This window comes from Cynocephalus volans, chromosome 5, assembly GCF_027409185.1.
Source record: "Cynocephalus volans isolate mCynVol1 chromosome 5, mCynVol1.pri, whole genome shotgun sequence".
Taxonomy (NCBI): domain Eukaryota; kingdom Metazoa; phylum Chordata; class Mammalia; order Dermoptera; family Cynocephalidae; genus Cynocephalus; species Cynocephalus volans.
The window spans coordinates 62,967,147-62,991,535 of NC_084464.1; the positions used below are offsets into that span (position 1 = coordinate 62,967,147).

Sequence of the window (24,389 nt, forward strand, 5' to 3'; positions counted from 1 at the left end):
TTTATTACTTAATCTAAGAAGCTTTAAGAAAGATAAACATTATTAATTTTGAATTATTTAGGTATTTTTGGAAAGTCAAGGAATTGAATTAAATCCACCAGAGAAAATGGTTCTCGATCCTTACACTGAACTCCGGAAACAGCCTCTTCGTAAGTATGTCACCCCGTCGGACTTTGATCAACTCAAACAGTTTCTCACCTTTGACAAACAAGTAAGTGACCTAGATACCTCAGTAGGTTTATTCGTTTTCAAATTTGGCATGTGTTTGTTGGCAAGTTGTTTTGGTAGCTGTATTGGTAACTATTTTGAAACAATACATTTATAATTTAACCATTTGGATACGGTGTTATTCTGGTTTCATCTATGGTTAAAGGTATGGTAATGCCTAGGTTTCATATGAGAAGTCCAAAGAAGATTGTTTAGTTAAGTCTTGTGAATCCCACCAAACACTTAAATCTTATAGCAATTCCTGAGCTGCCTCTGCTTCTCACTCTACATTTCCAGATGACTGTTTCTTCCCCCAAACATGAGTTAGTTTCATAGAATCCTTTGGGAAACCTTAAATGAATTATTGAGAAATTTCAAAGCTGTCGTAGGTTTATAATATTAAAATAGTTAATTTCACAGAAACCCCATTACAGATGCTTCCCTGTTAAATGTTATGTTAATGTTGGAGTACAGAACGTTCTAAGCACTTTCCAACTCTGTTCCAGGCTTCCTAATCCTGCTCCTTGTGAGCTGATGTGATAAGCAGATTTGAGTCTTCTCCTTTCTGAAATAAAGGGAAAAAGAAAAGGGATAAATTGCACTCAATGCTTCTTTTCTGTTCTTTTCCTTTCAGAAATTTTACCACTTTTAGTTCAGAATTTACCTAGCACTAGTGTGGCCTTTTAAGGATTTTATTTATATCAATCATACCTCTATTATTATTTTGTATTTAAAGATTGTGTTGATACTGTTACTAGATGTGTATTGATGGGACCAAAAAAATGCTGGTTAATAAATGAAAATTATTTTCATAATAGTTATATATAAACTATTCACGTGTACCTTTATTAATATACATATTAATATATTAACTGTATGAAGGACCTTATTGCTCTTTTAATTCAGCTTCTTCACTAACTAATATTTTGGATCAAAGTGAGCTCTTCTTTCTTGGCACAAACTTAAAAACCTATTGTTTAATTCTTTCCAGCTGTTGACATTTATACATAATTTCAGATATTTTAGTACTAATATTTGATGAATTTTTTTTTCAGTTTACCATCTGAGATTACTTCATAGTCTTTCCAGCCTGATATATAAATGCCAAAGTAGCTAAGTTAAACTCTCACTTTTAGAATTCTTATTTAAGTCAGTACTTTGTATTCCTCAAAGGTTCTTCGGTTCTACGCAATCTGGGATGATACGGACAGCATGTTTGGTGAATGTCGAAAGTATATCATTCATTACTATCTTATGGATGATACAGTGGAAATCCGAGAGGTTCATGAACGGAATGATGGGCGAGATCCTTTCCCACTCTTAATGAATCGTCAGCGCATGCCCAAGGTTTTGGTGGAGAATGCAAGTATGTTTGATTCAGTTTATCGTCTGTTACTTGGGACTTTTTTTGGATCTCAATGGAGATACTTAATCATTGTGATTATTACGTTTCACTTGGGAAGCTCTGGCTATGTTTTCCTAGGTGCTCAGAAAATGGCTTTTCCACAGCTTCCCTCCTTTACTTGTTCCTTGGTCCAGGCATGCCTCTGTGACCATCTGGTAGAGATGACAGATACCCAGCTCAAGGAAACAAAACCAAAACAGCCATGGAGGTTCATGTAAAGTGCTGTGAGCAAGGCTTCTGAACTGAAGCAATTTAATATTTGATTTTAAATGCATTTTCAAACAGGCATGTTTTCATTCAAGGATATAGCTTAGCATTTCCTTATATGCTTTCCTGACTTTGCTTTTCATATCAACTACTTCCTAAACAGAAAGTTTCTATTTGGTTCAACTTGAGATTGGAAAAGGCATGTCTGTGACTCACACAGGTGGAGCACCATTGTGTCGACCCCGGCTCTTTCTTTGCTGATTTAAAATAACCTAGCATGTTAGAGAGTGAGAATGCAACAAAATGGCATCGGGTACCTGCTCTTCACTATTTCCTGGGATGAACAGGCTTGCTTTAATTACTGACTTATTAGTTAAAAGAATTTTCTCTTACAAAATGTTATCTTGGTCACATGTAAAGACAACTCTTATGTTTGGGTAAATTCTGTGAATATTTTCATTGAATTTTTTTTCTTTTTACTATACGTTGGGAACTAGGAGATAAGAAATTCCAGGTATTGAGCAAGAGGTTTGTCTAGATTAGACATTGTATTGCTTGGCCTGCACAGTGTTTTTTAAAAAGTGCAGTGTTATTTGTGGGCATGGAGTTGGAGGTCTCCATCATTGAGAGTGCGGAGAAAAAAAGTGTGGTAAAGGTCCATCCTGATTAATATGCAGTAGTTAGAAGCAATAAACAAGATGTACACAGAAAGCAAATGGATAGATCTTTTAAAAAGTGCTGTATATTAAAAAAGGAAGTAAAATGAGATATGCAATGCAGTAACATTTGTGTAATGTGACATACACACAAAACATAGTACACATAGTACATACTCAATCAAAAAAGTGCACATTAAAATGGTTGCATTTGAGGGAAAGATTGAGATTTGGAAGAGATTGAAGGGAGTAAAAACTGTCATCATTTTAAAATTAGGAGAGTCCACATTAAATATCTCTTTTTTTGAAAAATGAGAATAACTGCTAACACATCTTGCATTCTCAAGTAGCAACAACTAGATCTGTGCCTTAGTCTAATAAATTCTCAAAGGCATTTATCCAATGGGTAATTTTATTAAATTCAGTTAAACAAGAGTTAAATATCTGTTATGGGAACCATTTTATGTGCTAACTGCTGTGGAAGATAAAATGAAAATTCAGCTCCCGGACCTAGAATGCCTGTCCTTCAGGTACTTCTAGTAACACTAGGCAGACAAATCATATAAATACACAAAACTGTTAAATAATAACAAAAGTAATACCAGATTATCTTATTATGTAGTTATATCATATAGACAGCTCAGAAGAAGAGAGATGTGAGCCAAAAAGACTAAATGAATCTTTCTGGAAGAGCTGGGATTGGACACAGACTTAGAATGGCAGAAAACAAAGACAAAGAGCCCACTGGAGAGAATAGGAGCAAGGGCTGGGAATCAGGAACAAGTATGGTATGTTGGGGGGCATCCAAGAGATGGTGGCTAGGCAGAGAGTCTGTGTTGAACAATAATAGGAAATTATGGAAGTAGTTTTCAAAAGTTCTCCCTGCCAGGGCCTTCTTTTATGTAGTTAAGATTAATCAAATGTATATATTTATGATGGATGGAGTAAAAATATCAGAAATTCTGAAAGTTCTTTGTTGAGGGTAATTGTAGATTATCAGTGTGTGGCAAGTGATAAAAAAAAATGGGTATTTGGCTTGCCAAAAGCCTTCTACTCAGCTGTTGAACCCAAGGCATGGGGTTCTAAAGTCTAAGTATGTTTGTTGTCCTTTAGATTGACATGTATACTTTGATCTTGCCTTTGAAATAAATTCAGAACACCTCTTAGGTAGACCTTTAGTGCTTCAGTTGAATGTTTTTCCTCACTTTCTGAGCGTCTTTATTGGCTCATTCAATCATTCAAATCATATTAATTGGACATCCGTATGGATGAAGGAAGCACCATGATAGACAGTGAAAATCTACAACTAGTATAAGACCATATCTCAAAGGTTTTACAATTTGGTGAAAAATGTACATCAGTAAGCATATAACTACAATATAATGTGACAGTGCTACAATTGGAAAGGATATTAGTAGTTCTGTACATCAGAATTACCTGTAATAATGCAGATCCTGAAACTTTCATATGTATCTTCTTTTTTTTTTAACTTCATATGTTGGAGTTGGTGACAAAGTAAGTAAATTCCTTAAAGACTACAAGTGATAAGAAATTACCAATTCACAAAAATAAGTAAATACTATAGGTGGATCTGTACAAGACCATATAGGAAGGACAGGAGAAAAATCCAGGGGGTATAAACAGGGTGAGAGGTCAGGATTGCCCATAAAGCTGGGATCTCCCAAAGGTAACCAACAGTGAATAAACTAAGAAAAAGTCTGTCCTGCAGAGGTAAACAGAAAAGTTGCTTTCCTCTTTGGGTCTTGACACTGAGCAGAATAGGAAAAAAAGAAAATTTTCAAGAAATTACCACAAGCCTGTACTCTCACATGTTTGGGACCAAAATTCATGTGTGTTCCCAGGATCCAAAACTGAAAGTTTAAGTTAATATTGTCCTGGATTAGTAATGCCCACAGTTACCCATTAAAAATAAGTACAAATACATTCTGAAAGGACTGCTTTTTAATCCAGGTCTCAAAGAATTCCCACAAATAAAAATCACTAAACACAACATGAACATAAAGAATTTCCACATGACTAGAAGCATGAGCACACACACACACAAAATCACTATATAATAAAAGTAATTATAATAGTAAACGTTCTTGGGAGCAAGTAAGAAGAAACAACTATATACAGACTTGAAAAGCGTGCAAATATTTGAGTTATGGAGAATATAAAATACATATATTTAATATGTTTTACAAAATGAAAATGTTACAAAAGAATAAGAGATTATCAAAATTGACCAAGCAGATTTGGTAAAGAACTAAAGAAACTAATGTTAAATAAAAGAGAAACAATATGTGGTTAATAATTTTCCAGAATTTATAGAAGACACTAAACTCAGCTTTAGATCCTCCATGATCCCCCAAGCAGGATACATTTTTTTTAAAAAAACTATACCTAGATGTATTATGGTCAAAATTTAGAATACCAGAGACTAAAAGCTCTTAAAAGCAACCAGCAAGAAAAGTTTCCCACATAAAATTTTAGTTAGAATTATAGCTAATTTGTCAGGAGAAAGTATTTTTAACTGAATGAAAATGAAAACATAATATATCACAATTTGGGGAATGTAGCTAAAGGATTGCTTACTGGAAAATTTATAGCAACAAGTATATTAGGAAAGACCAAAAGGGCTGGCCCGTGGCTCACTCGAGAGAGTGTGATGCTAATAACACTGATGCCATGGGTTCGGATCCTATATACGGATGGTCCATTCACTCACTGGCTGAGCGTGGTGCTGACAACACCAAGCCAAGGGTTAAGATTCCCTTACTGGTCATCTTTAAAAAAAAAAAAAAAGAAAGACCAAAAGTATCAAATCAATGACCCAAAATTTCATCAAACTAGAAAAATAAGATGAAATCTATAATTTAAAGCCTTCTGCAAGGAAAACTCTAGTCCTGGATGGCTTCACTAATGAATGCTATACAACATATTCCAGATAACTGAAGAGAAAAAACATTTCTCAATTCATGGGGCTAGCACTATCTTGATACCAAACCCAGAAAAATATATTACAAAGCAAAACTTCCAACCATTACCCTTCATGAATATAGATTTTTAAAATCCTTTAAAAATTTTACCAAATTGAATTCTACAATGGGTAAAAAGAACAATATAGCCTGACCAAGTAGATTAATCCCAAGAATGCAAAGTTGGTTTAATGTTGAAAATCATTCACTGTAATTCATTGTAACAATGGACTAAAAAATACCCACATATGATCATATCAGTAGATGCAGAAAATTCATCTGACAAAATTCAACATCCATTTCTGATAAAGGCTTGTAGCAAACTAGGAATAGAAGGAAACTTTCTCAGTCTAATAAAGGACATCTATGAAAAACCTACAACTATCATCATACTTAATGGTAAAAGATTGATTTCCTCCTTAGATTGGGAATAAGGTAAGGCTATCCATTCATACTATTTCTATTCAACATTGTTTTGGAGGTTGTAGCCAATGCAGTAAGACAAGAAAAGAAAGAAAAAACATTTACAATGTGGAAAGTATGAAGTAAAACTGTCTTTATTTGCAGATGAATGATCTTCCATGTGGTAAATCCTCAAGAATTTACAAAAATGTTACTAGAATTCATACCTGAGTTTAGTAAGGTTGCAGGATGTAAGATTAACATACAAAACCAAATTGTATATCTACATACTAGTGTTGAATAATTGGAGATTGAAATTTTTAAAAAATACTATTTACAATACCATCAAAATATTAAAGTACTTAGGGAGAAATTTGACAAAAGATGTGCAATACCTGCACACTTAATACTGCAAAACACTGCTTAGTGAAATTAAAGAAAATCTAAATAAATGTAGTGATATAATGTGTTCATGAAATGATAGAATCAATATTAAGATGTCACTTCTCCCTAAACTGATTTATAGGTTCAATCCCAATCAAATCCCAATGAAAATCTCAGGAGGCACTTTTTGAAGAAATTGACAAGCAGATGCTAAAATTTATATGGAAATAAAAAGGAACCTATAAGGACTCAAAACAATTTTGCAAAAGAAAAACTAAGTTAAGAGGACTTAAGAGTTACTGATTTCAAGAGTTATTACAAAGCTACAGTAATTAGGACTATATGATAGAGGCATAATGACAGACATGTAGGTCAGTGTAACTGAACAAATTGTCCAGAAATAGAACCACATATATATAGTCAGTTGATTTTTGGCAAAGGTGAAAAATCAATTTGATGGAGAAAGGATAGTCTTTATCAAATAGTGCTGGAACAATTGGATAGCCATATGTGCCAAAAAAAATTTTAAAAACCTCAACCGTTTCCTCATAATATACAAAAATTAACCCCAAATGGATCATAGACCTAAAGGTAAGGGCTAAAAGCCATTAAAATTCTAAGAGAAAACAGGATATTTTAGTGACCTTGGGTTTGGAAAGTATTTCTTAAATGGGACACAAAAGGTGCAAAAAGCACTGCTTGAAAATGAAAAGAGAAGCTAAGGATTGGGAGAAAATATTTATGAAATGTATTTGACAAAGTACTTGTTGTAGGACAAAGTGGATCTTAAAACTCAATTACAGTAAGACAGCCCAATTCAAAAACGGGTAAAGGATTTGATAGATACCTTACCAAAGAATATATGGATGTCAAATTAGCTCACAAAAAGATGTTTACCAACATTATTCATTAGAGAAATGCAAATTAAAACCAAATGAGATACTCCTGCACATGCACTAGAATGCCTAAAATTAAAAAGACTTAACTATACCAAGTGTTGACATGGATGTGAAGCAGCTGAAACTCCTATAGACTGCTGGCGGCAATGTAACATGGAACAACCACTTTGGAAAACAGTTTGACAGTTTCTTTTTTAAAAATTGCACATATACCTATCATACAACCCAGCCATTTCCTTCTTAGATATTTACCAAGAGAAAGGAAAGCATATGTCTACATAGAAACTTACCTAAGTGTTTTAGCAGCTTAATTGTAATAGCCAAAACCTGAAAACAATGTAAATGTCTATCAACAAATGAATGGATAAATAATTATTGTGTATCAATACTTTGGAATACTACAAAAATAAAAAAGAACAATTATTGATGCATGAAATAACATGGATGAATCTCAAAGTAATTATACTAAGTGACAGAAGTCAGTCAAAAAAGAATACATACCATATGATTTCATTTATAAAAAATAATTGGAAATACAATATAAATAACAAAAATAGATCAGTGGTTGCGTTAGTGTGGTGGGTAGAAGAATTATAAAACGGCAAGAGGAAACTTTTGGGTGTGACGGTTATATTCATTATTTTGATTGTAGCCATGGTTTCATGGGTAATAAATATATATGTCAAGCAACATCAAATTGTACACTCCAAACATTGCAGCTTATTGTATTCAATTATATCTCAATAAAGTTGCAGAAATTTAAATCTGTACCTAGATTATGTCATAGTCAAACTTAAGAACACTAGATTTAAAGAAATCATAAAATCAGCCCCAAAGAAAAAGGTAACTCATACAGGATGGCAGTTAGAATTGCAGCTGACTTCTCAAGTAGCAACAGTGATTACCAGAGACAGTGAAATAGTATCTTCAAAGTGCTGAGAATTTAATACACGGAGAAACTATATTTCAAGAAGAAGATGAAATACATTTCCAGGAAAACAAAATAGATTTTGCTAACAACAGACCCTTACTGGGAAAATTCTAGAGTGCACTTCAAGTAGAAAGAAAGTGATTCTAGAAGTAAGGTTTACGATACAAGAAGTGATAAATAAAGAAAATGGCAAAGTGTGTATAAATCTAAATAAACATTGACTATAAGAATTAAAAACAATTTGTGGGGGTTAAAAAAATAAGGTCGAACTATGATATATTACAGTAATAGCACAGGAAGGGGTGATAGGATTAAATATACAACAAGTTTTTTGAAAAGTTATTTTAAAAAATACTTAAGATATAGGGACATAGAAAGGATAAAAAAACATGTACAAGCAAATAGCAAATGAAATTGATGAGGCATAATATAAAATCATGAAGCTATGTTAGTATAATACAAGTAGACATTAGGGAAGAAATCGTTGATAGAGATAGGATCATTACCTATTGCAAGAATATTGTATTTACTAGGAAAATGTGATAATTCTAAAACTTATATGAAGTTTGATTCAAAATACATAAAGGAAAAACTTGTAGTACTATTATGCAAAGATAGTGGGCAAATCCATCATAATAATTGGAGTCATTAAAACATTTCTTTCAATAACTGTTAGATCAAAAAGACAAAGCAATAAACACATATATGAGTTGAACAATATATTTATCATGATTGATTTAATGGATATGTATATACATCCAACACCTAGAGAAGTCCCATTTTTTTCAAGCACAAATAGAACATTTATGAAAACTGATCAGTCTTAACAGATTTTAAAGATTGACATCAAATACCATATTTTCTGATGGCAACAAAATTAAATTCAAAGTCAATTTTGGAAATATAACTAAAAATCTCATGTATTTGCAAATTGAAAAACACATTTCCAAATAACCTATGAATAAAAATATATTATCAGAAAATACTTAGAAATGAATGATAGCAAAACTCTAAAAACTTTTAGATACATTTAAAGTTGTACTTGGAGGAAAATTTATAGCCTTACATGCTTTTTAAAAAATTTTTGTCCAGACATAGACACACTGGATTACATGCTTATTTAAGAATGAAGAAAGATGAAAATAAATAAGCAAGGCATTCTTCTTAAAAAGTTAGAAAAGTAATGACAAAGTAAATGTAAAGAAATTAAAAGGAAGGGAATAATACCCTGAAGATAACAAAATTGAAAACAAAGTTAACAGAGAAGATTTGTCAAGCCAAAAGTTGTTTCCTTGAAAGAACTAATAAAATGAAAAACTATTGACCAGATTTAGCAAGAGAAAAAAGACACATATACATAATATTAAAAATGAAAAAGGAGGCATACTTAAAAATGCAATAGGGATAAAACATAAAATGAGAAAAGAATACCAATAAGTTGCTGGCAATAAATTTGAAAACAATTAAAATGGGCAAATCTTTAGAAAAATATAACTTATTCAAGAAGAAATAGAAAACCCAAAGGTCTTTAACCATTAAATAGATACAGTTAAAAAAAATTCCCCACACAGAAAACACTAGGTCCAGATAATTCTACAGAGGATTTTTGCCAAACATTTAAAGAACAGATAATTCCAAGCTTAACACAAACTCTTTCAGAGAAAAGAAAAATAATTCCTTAATTTATTCATTTTAAAAGGCCAGTGAGGTGGGCCGATTATCTCAGTTGGTTAGAGTATGGTGCTGATAACACCAAGGTCCAGGGTTTAATCCCTATACTGGCCAGCCACCAAAAAAAAAAAAAAAAAAGACAGTGAAACCAGAGACATCATGAGAAGAAAAACTACAGTCAGTCTCACTCAAACATATATGCAAAAATCCCAAACAAAATATCAGTAAATCAAATCTAGCAGTATATGAAAAAAATAATTTGTTGAGCAAACAAAGGCAAATGGCTGGACAGCACACACACATATATACCAGATTTCCTGGAACATTGTATACTGAGGGAAACTCATGTAGTCAAGACCTATGTCCCCCATTACCCACCACCTCCTGGGGCAGCTCAAAGGAATCAAGTAGTATTAGGCACTTAGACTGCAGAGCTTTTAAAATACGTGATTGGGGAAGTACCAGCCCCTCCTTTGTCATGATCATGCGCTGGGGTTCAAGCCTTTATGTCTGATATAGCAGAAACTTAGCCTTCTTCCTATTTTTCCTTCTCAGCAATTAGGAGAATGCCAGCTTTCTTCTCATCCCACGTGATCAGGGTTCTGCATCCACACTTTGTGGTTACAGCTATAAGATGTGGCACTGTACCAAAACTGACTCACTGTTATGATTTCCATAGAGGCCAGACTTCAAGGAATCAATTTGAGACAAGTTAACCCTTAGTTCTTATAGAACAATATAGCAAAATTGGATTTATTCCAAAAATACAAGACTGATTTTACATTTGAAAAATCTACTGATTCCTCATGAATGGATTACTGTAATCATCTCATTGACTGTCCTGCCCCCTGCCTCCAGGACTAGGTCACACTGTCCTAATAACAGTTATTACAATTGAAATGAAACTATTTGTGTAAGTATTTAGTATCTCTCTCCCCAAAGGGAGTATTTTTTCCATGAAGGCAGAAATTGTATCTATATTGTTAACTGTTGTAATACCAGTATTCAGCAGTGCAACTAATAAATAGTATAGGTGGTCACTAATAATTTGTTGAATAATGGATAAATGGATGAGAAGCTGAACTAAATGATTTAGATCCCTCCTAGACCTAATACGCTATCCATAGAAGGTCATTTGTTCTTTCTTCCTGTAATGATTTCTTCTGAGTATTAATTCTGCTAAGATTAGTGACTTGTTAGTCATAGTTCAAGCTAATGGGAGACAGACTTTACAAAAACCATTTGGAATATTATTTATGTGTCTGTCAACAGATGGAAATACACAGCCTTATGTTCTGCTGGGAATATAGGGGAGTCCCTGACCCTTGACCAGACCAAAAGACTGTACTCCCTTAGTTTCTCAAGAATGCCTGGCTGTTGTGTGTCTTTCTTTCTTTCCACACTCATTCCTTCCTCTTTTCCCTCTAACCCTATGTTATGTTAGAGAACTTTCCTCAGTGTGTGCTGGAAATCTCTGATCAAGAGGTGCTGGAATGGTATACTGCCAAAGACTTCATTGTTGGGAAACCACTCACTATCTTTGGGAGAACTTTCTTCATTTATGATTGTGATCCATTTACTCGACAGTATTACAAAGAGAAGTTTGGAATGCCAGATTTACCACGTATTGATGTGAGCAAGCCAGAACCACCTCCTGTGAAACAGGTAATGGAATAGTAGTTCTGAGTGTGGTGAGAAAATTAGTTTTTTGATGTAGAGATTTAAGAAGAAGAAAAAAAGTACTCTTAAATGAATACCAACAAAAATGGACAAACTATATGTGATAGAGTAATTCACAAAAGAAGAAATATAAATAGCCAAAAACATATGAAAAGATCCTCCTTCTAACTGATAATCAAAGACATAGGATGAAAATACTGAAGTTTTTGGATCTGTTGAGTTTTAAAAGATTCACAATATCCAGTGTTTGCCCTGTGTGAAAAAAATGGGAATTTTCATATACCGTTAATAAGAAAGCCAATCAGAATAACCTTTCTGAAGGACAGTTTGTCATCATTTAAATTTTTTTCAAAATAAAATATTGTATATTTTTTATCTAGAAAATATGCTTCAGAGACTATAAAAAGATATGTGGAAGGATGTATATTGTAGCATTATTTACAATAAAACAAATTGTAAAGAGATTAACAAAATAAATTATAATACATTCATTCATACAATTAAAAGACTATAAGGCCTGCAAAAAAAGAGGAAGTAAGTTTATGCATATTAACATGGGAAAATGTCCATAACACATTCTTAAGTGAATATGTATCTATAATATAGTCCTATGTTTGTAAATTTCTATATGTAATATCTGCTTATATATACTGAGGAAAAAACCCAGAAGGATATCAATCATATTATTAACACTGGTTAGTTTAACACATGGGAAAGGGGAAGTAGAAATGGAAAAAGGAGATGACAAGAGACCTTTATTTTTATACTCCGCTGTATGGATTTAATTTTTCTTTTTACACCAAGCCTTATATTACTTTTTAAATTTTTTTTATTTTTATTTTTTAATTTTTATCAATTCTTTAATTGTGGTCAAATACACATAACATAATACTATCTTAACCATTTTTAAGTGTACAGTTCAGTGCTATCAAACAATTCTTTAATGCATTAGTCTCAAATTGTGTAGAAAAGAAAATGTGGAGTTAAAAACCAAAGTTGTGATAATTCTAGCTTTTAGACTAATTTTTTAAATCTATTAGTGTCTTAAATCACGTAGAAAACAAAAGTTACAAACTGTTGTTACAATAATACTAATTTTTATAATTGCCCATGAGTTTGCCTTTATCAAGATCTTTATTTCTTTATATGTCTTCACGTTACTGTCTAGTGTTCTTTCATTCCATCCTGCAGGACTCCCTGGAGCATTTCTGGCAGAACAGTCCTAGTAGTAACTAACTTTCTAATCTTCTGTTTTTCTGGGAATGTCTTAATTTCTCCCTCATTTTAGAAGGACAGTTTTGCTGGATATAGTATTCTTGGTTGACAGTTGTTTTTTTTTTTTTTAGCACTCTGAATACATCAGCCCACTGCCTTCTGTCCTCCAAATTTCCAGTGAGAAATCTGCTGATAATCTATTGAGGACCTTTGTATGTGACAAGATATTTCTTTCTTGCTGTTAAGATTCTCTCTTTGTCTTTTGAAAGTTTGATTAGAATGTGACTCAGTGTGGGTTTCTCTGAGTTCATCTTACTCGAAGTTCACTGAGTTCCTTGGATATTTAAATTCATGTCTTTCATCAGATTTGGGAAGTCTTCAGCCATTTATTTTTTCAAATATTCTCTTTCCCTTTCTCTTCTCTTTTCTTCTGAGACTCTCACAATGCATATGTTGGTCTGATTGGTGGTGTCCCACAAAGTGCCTTAAACTTCATTCACTTTTCTCTAATCATTTGTCTTTCTGTTCTTTAGACTCAATAATTTCCATTATCCTAGCTTCAAGCTTGCTGATTCTTTCTTCCGCCTGCTCAAATCTGCCTTTGAATCAGTCTAGTGAATTTTTCATTTCAGTTAATTGCAGTTTTCACCTCCAGAATTTCTTTTTGGTTTCTTTTTAGGTTTTCTGTCTCTTGATTGATATTTCCATTTTGTTCTTTGGGCTTTTATTTTTAAGACAGTTATTTTAAAGTCTTTGTCTAGTATATCTTACATCAGGTCTTTTTTCAGCAGCAGTCTCTGTTGATTTATTTTTTCCCCCTTAAATGGGCCATACTTTCCTAGTTCTTTGTATGCTTTGTGACTTTTGTTTGTTTGTTTTTGTTGAAAACTGGACATTTGAACCTAATAATGTGGTAATTCTGGAAATCAGATTGTCCCCTTCCCCAGGATTTGCTGTTTTTTGTAATTGTTTTTGTTTATACATATATTTTTAATTTTTAATTGTTGTAGGCTGTCTCTGCCTAGGATCAACTAGAGGTATAAACTTAAGGTCTTCTCAGGTCTTTTCTTCTTCTTCAGTGCCTTTTCCTGGACATACACAGTCACTTTCTAATTTTATCTTATATGTAGTTGTTTTTGAATGTCCTAGTCTTTAATGTCTGGCTCCCAAAAGAGGAAAAAGAGAAAAATGAAAGAGGGAATAATGGGGCACTAGCTCTTTAGATCCTCTGGAATCACTTCAGCTAGAGGGGGAGGGGCTTGCACCTTTGGGGAGGTGGAACAACAATGACCAGTGGCCTCTTTGTCTGCACCTCTGTGATCAGAAGCAGTAATCAGTTATCAGAGCACAGATCCCTGATATTTAAAAGAAAGAGTCCTTTTTTTTGCCTATTCTGGCTCCCACAAGCTTTGTGAAGTTTGCTTGGGCTGCCTGCCACAAGTCTGGGGTATAAGATTACAGTTACCTGCTACTATGCTTAAGGTTGAAATTTATGGAAGTTAACAACAATTTACTGTCCAGGCCTTCCCCTGGAAGTTACAAGCCTTCAATAGACACTAGAGTTCCAAAATGGTTTCTTCAGACTGATTCTGCCAGTGCAACTGTTGTCTAGGTGGGGAGACACATTCCTGGTGCTTCCTACCCTGCCATCTTCCCAGAATCCTCCATTGTTTTACTGTTACAACAGTTTTGTTCATTCTGGTTAAAAACAATGAGACAACTTTTAAAATTCCAGACCCCTGGGGCATTCATTATTTTTTGCTTATTTATCAAATCCTTTCACTTAAAAAGTGATTGGGAGCAAAACGAAGACTGAATAATTAAAAATGTTGGAAGATGGCTTTCTTTCATTGCAACATAGCTTGCTTCAGAACCACACTGAACCACATAATTTAGTTCTGTGGACAACAGAAGTCCACTGTGATCTGAGAGTAAATTCATGGCATTTTTAATGCACCAAAGTAGTAATCTGGTAAACTTGAGCCTTCAGAATCCTAGCCAAGGCACCCACATATTTTATAGAATTCCAAGTAAAAATTCCATGTTTTAAAAATTATATAATATACAGCAAATTCAAGGTATTAAGTTATTAAGACATGTATTATGGACCAAAAGCACTGATGCTTGTTATACCTTTGGGGACAGGAGTTATATCTCTCTCTGTTTCCTGTGTATAAAATAGGGTATTAATACTTGTGGCCCATCTTAATGTTGGCCTCTTTTTCCTTACTGGTCTGTTTCTGTTGCTTATGACAGAAATACCTGAAACTGGGTAATTTGTAAAGAAACAATATTTATTGCTTACAATTTCAGAGGCTGGTAAGTCCAAAGTCCAGTGAACACATCTGGTGAGAGCCTTGCTGGTGGGTACTGACTCTTCACTGCAACACAGGGTGTCACATGGCAAGAGTTTCAGAGCAGAGAGAGAATTATTTACTCACTATTCCCCTTTTAAAGCCCTCAAAACCATGCCCATGACCACCATTAAACTATCAATGGGTTAATACGTTTACTTGGGCATGGTCCTCAAATCTAATCACCTCTTCAAGTCCCCACCTTTCAATTATCATAATAGGATTTTCCACCCTCAACAGTTACAGTGGGGATTATATTTTGAGGGGACATTCAAGCCACAGCATTCCACTCCCAGCCCCCCAAAACTCTTGTCCTTTTCACATGCAGATACTTCATTTCATCCCTATAGCCTCAAGTCTTAACTTGTCCCAGCTCCAAAGTCCAAAGTCCCATCTGTGAAGTCAAAACAAGTTATCTACTTCCAAGTTGGGAAAAACATAGGGTACATATTCCCATTCAAAAAGGGGAAATAGGCCAAAAGAAAGGGGTAACAGGTCCTAAGCCAGTCCAAAACCTAGCAGGGCAGGCATCAAATCTTAAAGCTGGCAAATCATGTACCTTGACTCCATTCTCCACACACTTGTGTGGGGTTTGGACCTCCAACTCCTTAAGCAGCTTAGCTCCAATGGCTTTCCTGGTCTCAGGTGATGCTTTAGCTCTTGCAGGCTGGTGTTGTACACTGGTAGCTCTACAAGTCTGGGGTCTCCATGGTGGTTCTGCTCTCATGGCTCCACTAGACATGGCCTTGGTGGGGTTTTCCTGCTGCCACTCTGACCCCACATTCCTGCTTGGCATTGCTCTAGTGAAGGTTCTATATGGTGACTCCACTCCTGCGACACATCTGTTCGTGGATTCCCAGGCTTTTCCATACATCCTTTGAAAATGGGGTAGAGTCTGCCATACCTCCATTGCTGTTGCATTCTGCCAGCTTGCAGACTTAACATCTCTTGGATGCCACTAAGGTCTCCGCCTTGCACTCCCCAGAGCTGTGACATGAACCACATTTGGGGCCACTTGAGGCAAGGCTGCTCCAGCTGGAGTGGCCGAGATGCAGGGAGCAGCATTCCGAAGCAGTTCAGAGCAGCAGCATCCTGGGTCTTCCCCCTAGAATAATTTAGTCTTCATAGGCCTCTGGGCCTGTGATGGGAGGGGTGGCCCCAGAGACTTTGCAATGCCTTTAGAACCTTTTTCCCCCTTCTCTTCATAATCCCTTTCTTCTGTACTAATCTCCTGCTTTGGGGGCCCAGATGCCCAATTGTGCCCAGGATGTAGGATTTGGAGTCAAAGAACATTATTTTGGAGCTTTAAGACATAATGTTTGTCCTGCTGGGTTTCGGACTTGTTTGGGGCCTATTTTTCCTTTCTTTTGGCCTATTCCTCCCTTTTGGAATGGAGATGTATACCCAATGTCTGTTCCACCATTGTGTCTTGGCAGTAGATAAATTTGGTTTTGTCTTTCATGTTCACAGTTGGAAGGACTTTTGCTTTTGGTCTCAGATGAGACTTTGGACTTTGGACTTTTAAGTTGGTGCTGAAGCAAGTTAAGACTTTTGGGACTCTTGGGATAGAATGATTGTAGTTTGTATGAGAAAATGACATGAGTTTTGGGGGGCCAGGGGCGGAATGATGGAGTTTGGATGTGTTGTCCCCTCCAAAACTCATGTGGAAATTTGATCCCCAATGTGGCAGTGTTGGAAACTGATTGAGTCATGGAGGCAGATCCCTCATGAATGGATTAATGCTCTCCCTGGGGGAGGGGGGATTAATGAGTGAGTTCTCGCTCTATTAGTTCCTGTGAGAGCTCGTTGCTTAAAAAGACCCTGGCACCTTCTCTCCCTCTCTTGCTTCCTCTCTTGCTTCCTCTTGCCATGTAATCTGCTTGTACCACCAGCTGCCTGCTGTTAGGCAATTATGTTTTAGCTGATGTCTAAGATGGTAGTGGGCAGATGGGAGGAACACCCAAAATGGCTGTGGAGAGTTTTAGGTCCCTAGAACAGCACGTTTTCTGAGAAACATAAAAAAAAAACCCTCCCCCTTCTTCCTCACCACCACATCCCCTTCCCACATGCACGAATTTCTCCACCTATAGAAAAATCCCAACTCAGCTTAAACCCCGCTCACTTCCCTCCCCTTCCTTCTTAGCCAATAGGAACAGTCCAGCTCAGCCTAACTGGATATAAAAGGCCCACCCTGACTCTCCCTGCTGCTGCTCCCACTTTAGAGAGGGCAGCCTGCTTATTCATTTTGCCTGCCTAATACACTTTGGTTGAGTCCCTGTCTCCTGGTGTGTTTTATTTTCGCACTCAGGCTGGGGCTTTCACCTGCCACTTTTCTGCCATGAGTAGAAACAGCCTGAGGCCTGTGCCAGATGCAGCTGTCCCAGAATTGTAAGCCAAATAAACCTCTCTTCTTTATAAATTACCCAGTTTCAGGTATTCTGTTATAGCAACACAAAATGGACTAAAACATCTCCTTAGCAAATGGTCACTGGGCTGCACCCTTGAATTTTTCTCCCGAAAGTGATCTGACATTGTCTACCACATGACCAGGCTGCAAATTTTCCAAATTTTTATGCTCTGCTTCCCTTTTAATTATATATTCCAGCTTTACATCATGCCTTTTCTGCCATAACTCAGCATAGGCTGTTGCAAGCAACTATGTGGCTTCCTGAATACTTGGCTGCTTAAAAATTGCTTCTGCCAAATACCCTGGTTCAGCATCCTTAAGTTCCACATCCCAGAGAACTTTGGGGCATGAACAGAATGCAGCCAAGTTCCTTGCCAGTTCATAGCAAGGGTGATCTTTGCCCCAGTTTCCAATAAGTCTCTTCTCGTTTTACATCTGAGATCTTCTCAAATAACCTTTACATTCCAAATTTCTATCAGCATTCTGCTCACCACCATTTAACTGGTCTCTGAGAAGTTCCAAACTTTCCCTCCTCTTTTTGTCTTCTTCTGAGTCCTCCAGACTCCTCCAACCTTTGCTCCACACCCAGTTCCAAAGCCACTTTCACATTTTCAAGTATGTGTTATAAGTAACGCCCTGCTTCTCTGGTACCAATTTTCTGTATTAGTATGCTTTTGTGTTGCTGTAATAGAATACCTGAGACTGGGTGCTGTGGATTTATGTTCCCCCAAAACTTGGCCCCCACTGTGACAGTATAATGAGATTGGGAGATCCTATTATGGTAATTGAAAGGTGGGGCCTTGAAGAGGTGATTAGATTATAGGAACATGCTGTAGTGAATGGGTTAATAATGATGGTTAGGGGCATGGTTCTGAGGGCTTTCAAAAGGAGAGCACATGAAAGTCACTCTCTCTTTGCTCTACTATTTTCTGCCTGGGGAGACCCTTGCACTGCTATAAAGTCACCACCAAAGAAGCCCTCACTAGATGTGTTCCCTGGACTTTGGATTTCCTAGCCTCCAAAACTGTAAGCAATAAATTTCATTTTCTTTATAAATTATCCATTTCCAGGTATTTTGTTATGAACAACAGAAATGGACTAATGCATTGGGTAATTTGTAAGGAAAAAAGTTTATTTGGCTCACAATTCTGGGACAGCTATGTCTGGTGTGTGCCTCAGGCTACTTCTACTCATGGCAGAACTGGTGTATTAGCAGCAGGTACAAGGAGATCACATGATGAGAGGAGGCAAGAGAGAGAGCTAACTCCTCAGTCCTCCTTTTAAAGCCCTCAGAACCACCCCACAACGACCAATAAGCCATCAATGAATTAATCCGTTTACTTAGGTATGGTCCTCAAATCTAATCACCTCCTCAAGGCCCCACCTTTCAATTATTATAATAGGATTTCCCACCCTCAACTATTACAGTGGGTTTTAAGTTCTGGGGGGACATTCAATCCACAGTTCTCCTCAAGAGAAAGTCATGAATAAAAGGATGAAATTATTGAATTCCTCCCTCTCAGGCTCTGCCTTTCCCCTGTCTGCTGCCTCTCTCGTGTGTACTTAGCCTACAGTCATACTGAGTTATATGTGGCTTTGCCATTACAGCACCCAGTTTTACTCCCTTGGACTTTTGCTGGTGCTCTTTCACCTGCCTGAACCACTTCCTCATCATTCCTTCACATGGCTCGTTTTAATCTTTCAGTACTCAGCATAGGCCTCCTCTCCTCCAAGAAGGCATCTCTAAAGCTCCAGGCAGGGCCAAAAGCCTTTCGTCTCTGTTCCTGGGGTACTGCCTGCCTCCTTCCACCAGCACTTATCTATTATATTAAAATGTCTGTTTGTTAGTCTTCTTAATATAACTTCCTTGAGGCCAGGGACTATGTCCTATTCAGCTTTCTGCTCCTAACACATAATACATTGCCTAAGAAATAGGATATAACATGTTTCTTGAACTGGACTGAAGATTGCCTATGAAGCATGTATGTGTCCCCCCAAAAGGCAGTAATGTCTTAGGCAAGCCTTTTAGAAATAGTGTTTCATAAGAACAATTAGAAAGAAGGATTTGGATTTTGGTATGCTATTGAGTTCCCAGGGGCAGTAAAGTTTATGGAAGGAAGTGTGGGTGATGAAGATACCTCTTGCTGTCAGTTTTTTCTTGGATAGAACTCTATAGCGATTAATGTGTTCATCGATTAAGAATTGTAAAAAGCCCTTTGTCCCCCAATTTTTTGGCAGCATTTAATGCAGTATACAGGGGAAAACACCATAGGAACAAATCTAGATTTTGATCAAGCAAACTATCCCACCACTTTAGTTTATAGATAAGGATAGTGTGACATAGCAGTTCAAAGGACTTGCCCAAGGTTATGTTGTAAGGTACAAGGGCATTTCTATTATACACCAAACATTCGTACTAGAAGGTGTCTTATCTCACCAGGAGGTAGGGTGGAGAGAGACTACAACGTACTGACGCCCTTTTCTTAGTGAAAGAGCTTTCTTTGATCCATCTTCTGAGCCAATGAAAGCTTTTGAGACTTATAATATCTCGGTTCCCCATCCTCATTACTATCATCTTTTTTCTCCTAACCTGCTTTCTAAGGAAAGGTGAGGATAAAGAGCACAGGGAACTAAAGAACCACTGTAGGTTTTGGTTTGTTTGTTTTGCCCTATCCCAGCCCCTCTGTATAATAAAACTAATTCTATATAATAAAACATCCATACAGATGGCACATTAATCATAGTTTGGTCAGTTTATTTCCAGTAAATTCTCTAAAATAAATAATTCCATTATAAATAAATTTTCCCTGCCTCTCCATAAAAGTCTTTGTCAGAAATTAGTAGGAGAGCTCCAGTTACCAAGCAGTAAATGGCTTTTAGTCATTATATGAATGATCCTTAGTCATTACACCTCAGTCCTTTTAAAACCCTAAATAACATAACTGGATACTAGGGTTAGGAAGCTGTTGTAGGGTCTAGAGTGATAAAGCTAAAGCCAAGCCAATGGTCAGGGACAGAAGCGGATATATTCAATTTGAGAATGATGGCACTCATAGGTTAAGCTGATCTACTAGATCAGGAATGAGTAAGCATGGATCCAATGGCCAGATGTGTTTTATCTCAGGGTGGCTACTTCTAGAGGCATGCTGGTAGGGAAGAGGAAGAAGCCAGAACTGGGAGAGCTAATCTGCTATGGGGGTGGCCCATAAAAGCAGTACCTGAAGGATTATGGGACTCTTAGGCTCTATGTGTACTAGCTTAGTTAAGAAAGCCCAGGCAGAAACTCTGGTAGGTGGGTCATATGAACAGGAGTGTCTAAGAGTGATGACATTCATAGTCAGATGAGTGGTTCATCTAGTTTAGAATAGGACCCAGGAAGTAGCTTGGAGTGTGAGACACAAGGTGCCAAGACCCCAGACATATGGGCTGATTTAGGGAAGGTCTTTATTCCAAGGAGTGGAAATGAGGTGTGTTTCAGGAAAAATAGGTAAAAGCCTGTGCATACACTATAGGAATTTGAGAAGGCTCAGAGGCTTACATCTACCTCCCTATTTCCAAATCCCTCAACCCCTATCCCCAACCCCCAACAAGGATGCTCTCATTGTGTGTTGGTATAGATTCAAAGCAAGTTCAGGTTCCACTGAAATACTTAGCATGTAGTATCTCAGCCTAAGGTCCTTCTGTCCATGGTAACCTGTGTGTTCATTGAGTAGTGTTTTTGCAATTGAAGCAAACTATGTCATTGTCCGTCTGCTGAATCCACTAGTCATTTTCTAGCTATGATAATCAGACCAACTACAGTCCCAGCAAATGGTTGAGGAGTCATTGTTCCAAGTAGTAAACCCTGGATGAATGTAGTAGAGCCGTTCATCGTTGACATAATACTCTGTTATAGGTGGTGCTAGGGACTATATAGACTAATTTGTTAAAGTGACTGAATACAATATATATAAAAAGATTTGGGGAAGATATCTAGAGGTGAAAAAGTATGATACAAGTTGAGTTTTCTGAAAGTATAGCAAAAAGGAGTCAGGGAAAATGAACCCTGCTTATGTTTACCTAGCATTGATGAGGAAGAGGAATACTTAGTCTCTGACCTAAAGTTTTTAGGTAAATCAATCTTAGCATCCTACAGTGATGCTTCCGGCTGTTCTTAGAACCAAATGAAACAGATAAGCTCAACTTATAGCTTTACGCTAACTCATCAAATAACATTTGCGTCTGAAGTTTGGTTTCCTAAGTTAGCTTCTTCACTGGAAGGAAGGGTCTTGTGTGGAAAAGGGATCTGAGTTATCAGAAAAGTATAGCTGTCATCCTCTTCTGTAAGACAGAATCAAGAAATAAAAATATTGGGAATATGGAGGTAAAGAGGAGAAAAAGTAGCATGAATTAAGTCCTGACCACCCCGTCCCTCAACAAACACACACACACACACACACACTCTTTTGGTGAACTGAGGAAACGATTTCCAGATCAACCAGGATGAGGCCTATACCCTGGAACAAAGAGGTCGCAGACAAACCTATGGGCCTCATCATCCTAGGATAATCACAAAGTCATCTGCATTGTAACTGAGGAGTCAATAAGGGGACATCAGCAATAGTGTCTATCTAGCCCTGGGAGTTGCTCTGTAGTATCATCAGTCACTTCTGTGATCAGTAAATATGATATAAAATCGATAAAGAGGAGGGGAATAAGTGATATGTTATTTTTTCTGACTACATTTGTATATATAGAAATTATTATTATTATTATTATTATTTTTTTTTTTTTTTAAAAGATGACTGGTAAGGGGATCTTAACCCTTGACTTGGTGTTGTCAGCACCACACTCTCCCGAGTGAGCCACGGGCCGGCCTAGAAATTATTTTTGAATAAATGTTTTCCAGAGTTGTTTTTTAAAAAAGAAACTTAGTTACTTTTAATGTAATTTTAACACAAATAGCATCTACTTTACTTCTTGCTTCCTGTATGTCTCTAGGAATTGCCTCCATATAATGGTTATGGATTCGTTGAAGATTCAGCTCAGAATTGCTTTGCTCTCATTCCAAAAGCTCCAAAAAAAGATGTTATTAAAATGCTGGTGAATGATAACAAGGTGCTTCGTTATTTGGCTGCACTGGTGAGGCTAATTTTTATATACTAAGGTTTTCTTCTATCTCAGTACTGTGTACAATTGTCCATTTTGTCTGTAAGTGTAACAGCTGTCAGAGTTATGTGTTTATTTAAACAACCATTGCATCTGGTACCCAGCCTTCAGGCAGGTTGGATAATAGTAAGTATGGTGGTCCTGAACCAAGACCTAGCTCAAGTCTTATCTCCCCCAAGAATTTTTCTTAGATCATTAATCTCTCCCTTTTACTCCTCAAATTTTGACAGACCATTTTGCCTTTTTTATTAAGCAATTATGAAATTCTGAGTTATACTCAAATTATTTATGTATCTGTGTGCCTTTCCAGTGTACTGTGATTTCCTTGGTGTAGGGATCATGTCTTACTAAATTTTAGTATTACCTGTAATATCTTGTAGAGGGTTAGAAATCTTGATTCTCATTTGATTTTTAGAATAGTGTTTTTAGGTAATGCATGTATGGGGCAAAAGCCCTTGATTAAGGGACAAAAGTCCACAGGTAGTGTGGCAAAAACCCACCTCATCAATTCTAATAACTGTTTAGGGATGAGATTATGTACTTTGACTATTTAACATACTGATTGTTGTTAAAATAAGTATGTTGAAGGAATTGCTGTAGGAGAAAATGTGAAAAAAATGTTTGCTAAGGGCAAGCTGTTTGTTGGTGGACACTTTAAAGACAATTATCATAAGAATGTAACTTTTGCTTAAATCATTCAGGGAGAGGTTATATTTGGGGTTAGATAATGATCACATTCTTATCAATTTAGCTTTTCACAAATTGTACTTTGGAATGTCATCTTGTTAATTAAAATGATGTTACTAGTTTCCATTGTTTAAGCTATACTTAGCTATAGATAACTTTTGTCACATTGCCCATGTGTCTTTGTGTCCTTTTGAAATGATTGAATCAACTGATTTTTCTTGTGAAACTTCCTTGTCTTTACAATATAAAGCAGAAGCTGACTTTGAATCGGGGCTGTACCCAGTTTTCCCCTAACAGAGCAGTTGCTGAGGTGCAGTCCCTTCAGGCTTCTCAGTGCATTCATGTTGCTTTGAGTAATCCTTTTTTCATCTCTGTTACACAGAGAGAAGTGTAACAATATCTAGTTGGATACATTTTGTATTCTTTAAATATAATAAATGTGATTATCCCTATTTAATACATACTGCCTTTGAGAGCTTCTGAAGGTACTTCAAAAAGTTTGTGAAAATATTCATATTATTTGTTAATTCTATTTTTGTATGAACTTTTTTTTAAAAAAAAGATGACTGGTAAGGGGATCTTAACCCTTGACTTGGTGTTATCAGCACCACGCTCTCCAAGTGAGCTAACCGGCCATCCCTATATAGGGATCTGAACCCGTGGCCTTGGTGTCATCAGCACCACACTCTCCCAAGTGAGCCACAGGCCAGCCCTTTTGCACGAACTTTTTGAAGTACATTTGTATGACTAGTCATTAAGAGCATGGAGTTTGGAAACAGACACAAATTCAAATCCTGCATATTCTACTAATTGACTTAATTACCTAAGGCAAATTACTGATAAGAATTCAAAGAATGTCTTAAAATGTGAAAAAATGGAAAAATGGGAATATAAGCATTTTATTTATAAATATGGACATAAATAAAAGTTGAAATTAGTCCTTTCTGGGGATAGAAACTGGAAATGGGGAGGGATGGGTCAGGTGACTTTTCAAATTGTATACCTGTATTTGAAAGGATAAAAATTAAGTTAAAACACAATTGACTAATATATTTTAGAAAAATGTTGAACAAAGCTTTAAATAAAAAGGGAGCTCCAGCAAACTCTAGGCCAACTGAAACATTCCATATAAGAATTCTGATTAATGAAGGCTTT

General features: G+C 36.2%; 1 protein-coding gene across 2 annotated transcripts in view; it reads left to right on the forward strand.

Annotated features, from left to right (window-relative positions):
* EFHC1 (EF-hand domain containing 1) overlaps positions 1 to 24,389 on the forward strand; it is a 63,144-nt gene that overhangs the window by 22,140 nt on the left and 16,615 nt on the right. For both annotated transcript variants that reach the window (XM_063097334.1, XM_063097333.1), the window contains 4 exons: positions 62 to 211; positions 1,381 to 1,573; positions 11,188 to 11,408; positions 22,380 to 22,520. In XM_063097334.1, the coding sequence (XP_062953404.1) occupies positions 62 to 211; positions 1,381 to 1,573; positions 11,188 to 11,408; positions 22,380 to 22,520 (705 nt within the window). The remainder of the gene's footprint in view (positions 1 to 61; positions 212 to 1,380; positions 1,574 to 11,187; positions 11,409 to 22,379; positions 22,521 to 24,389) is intronic.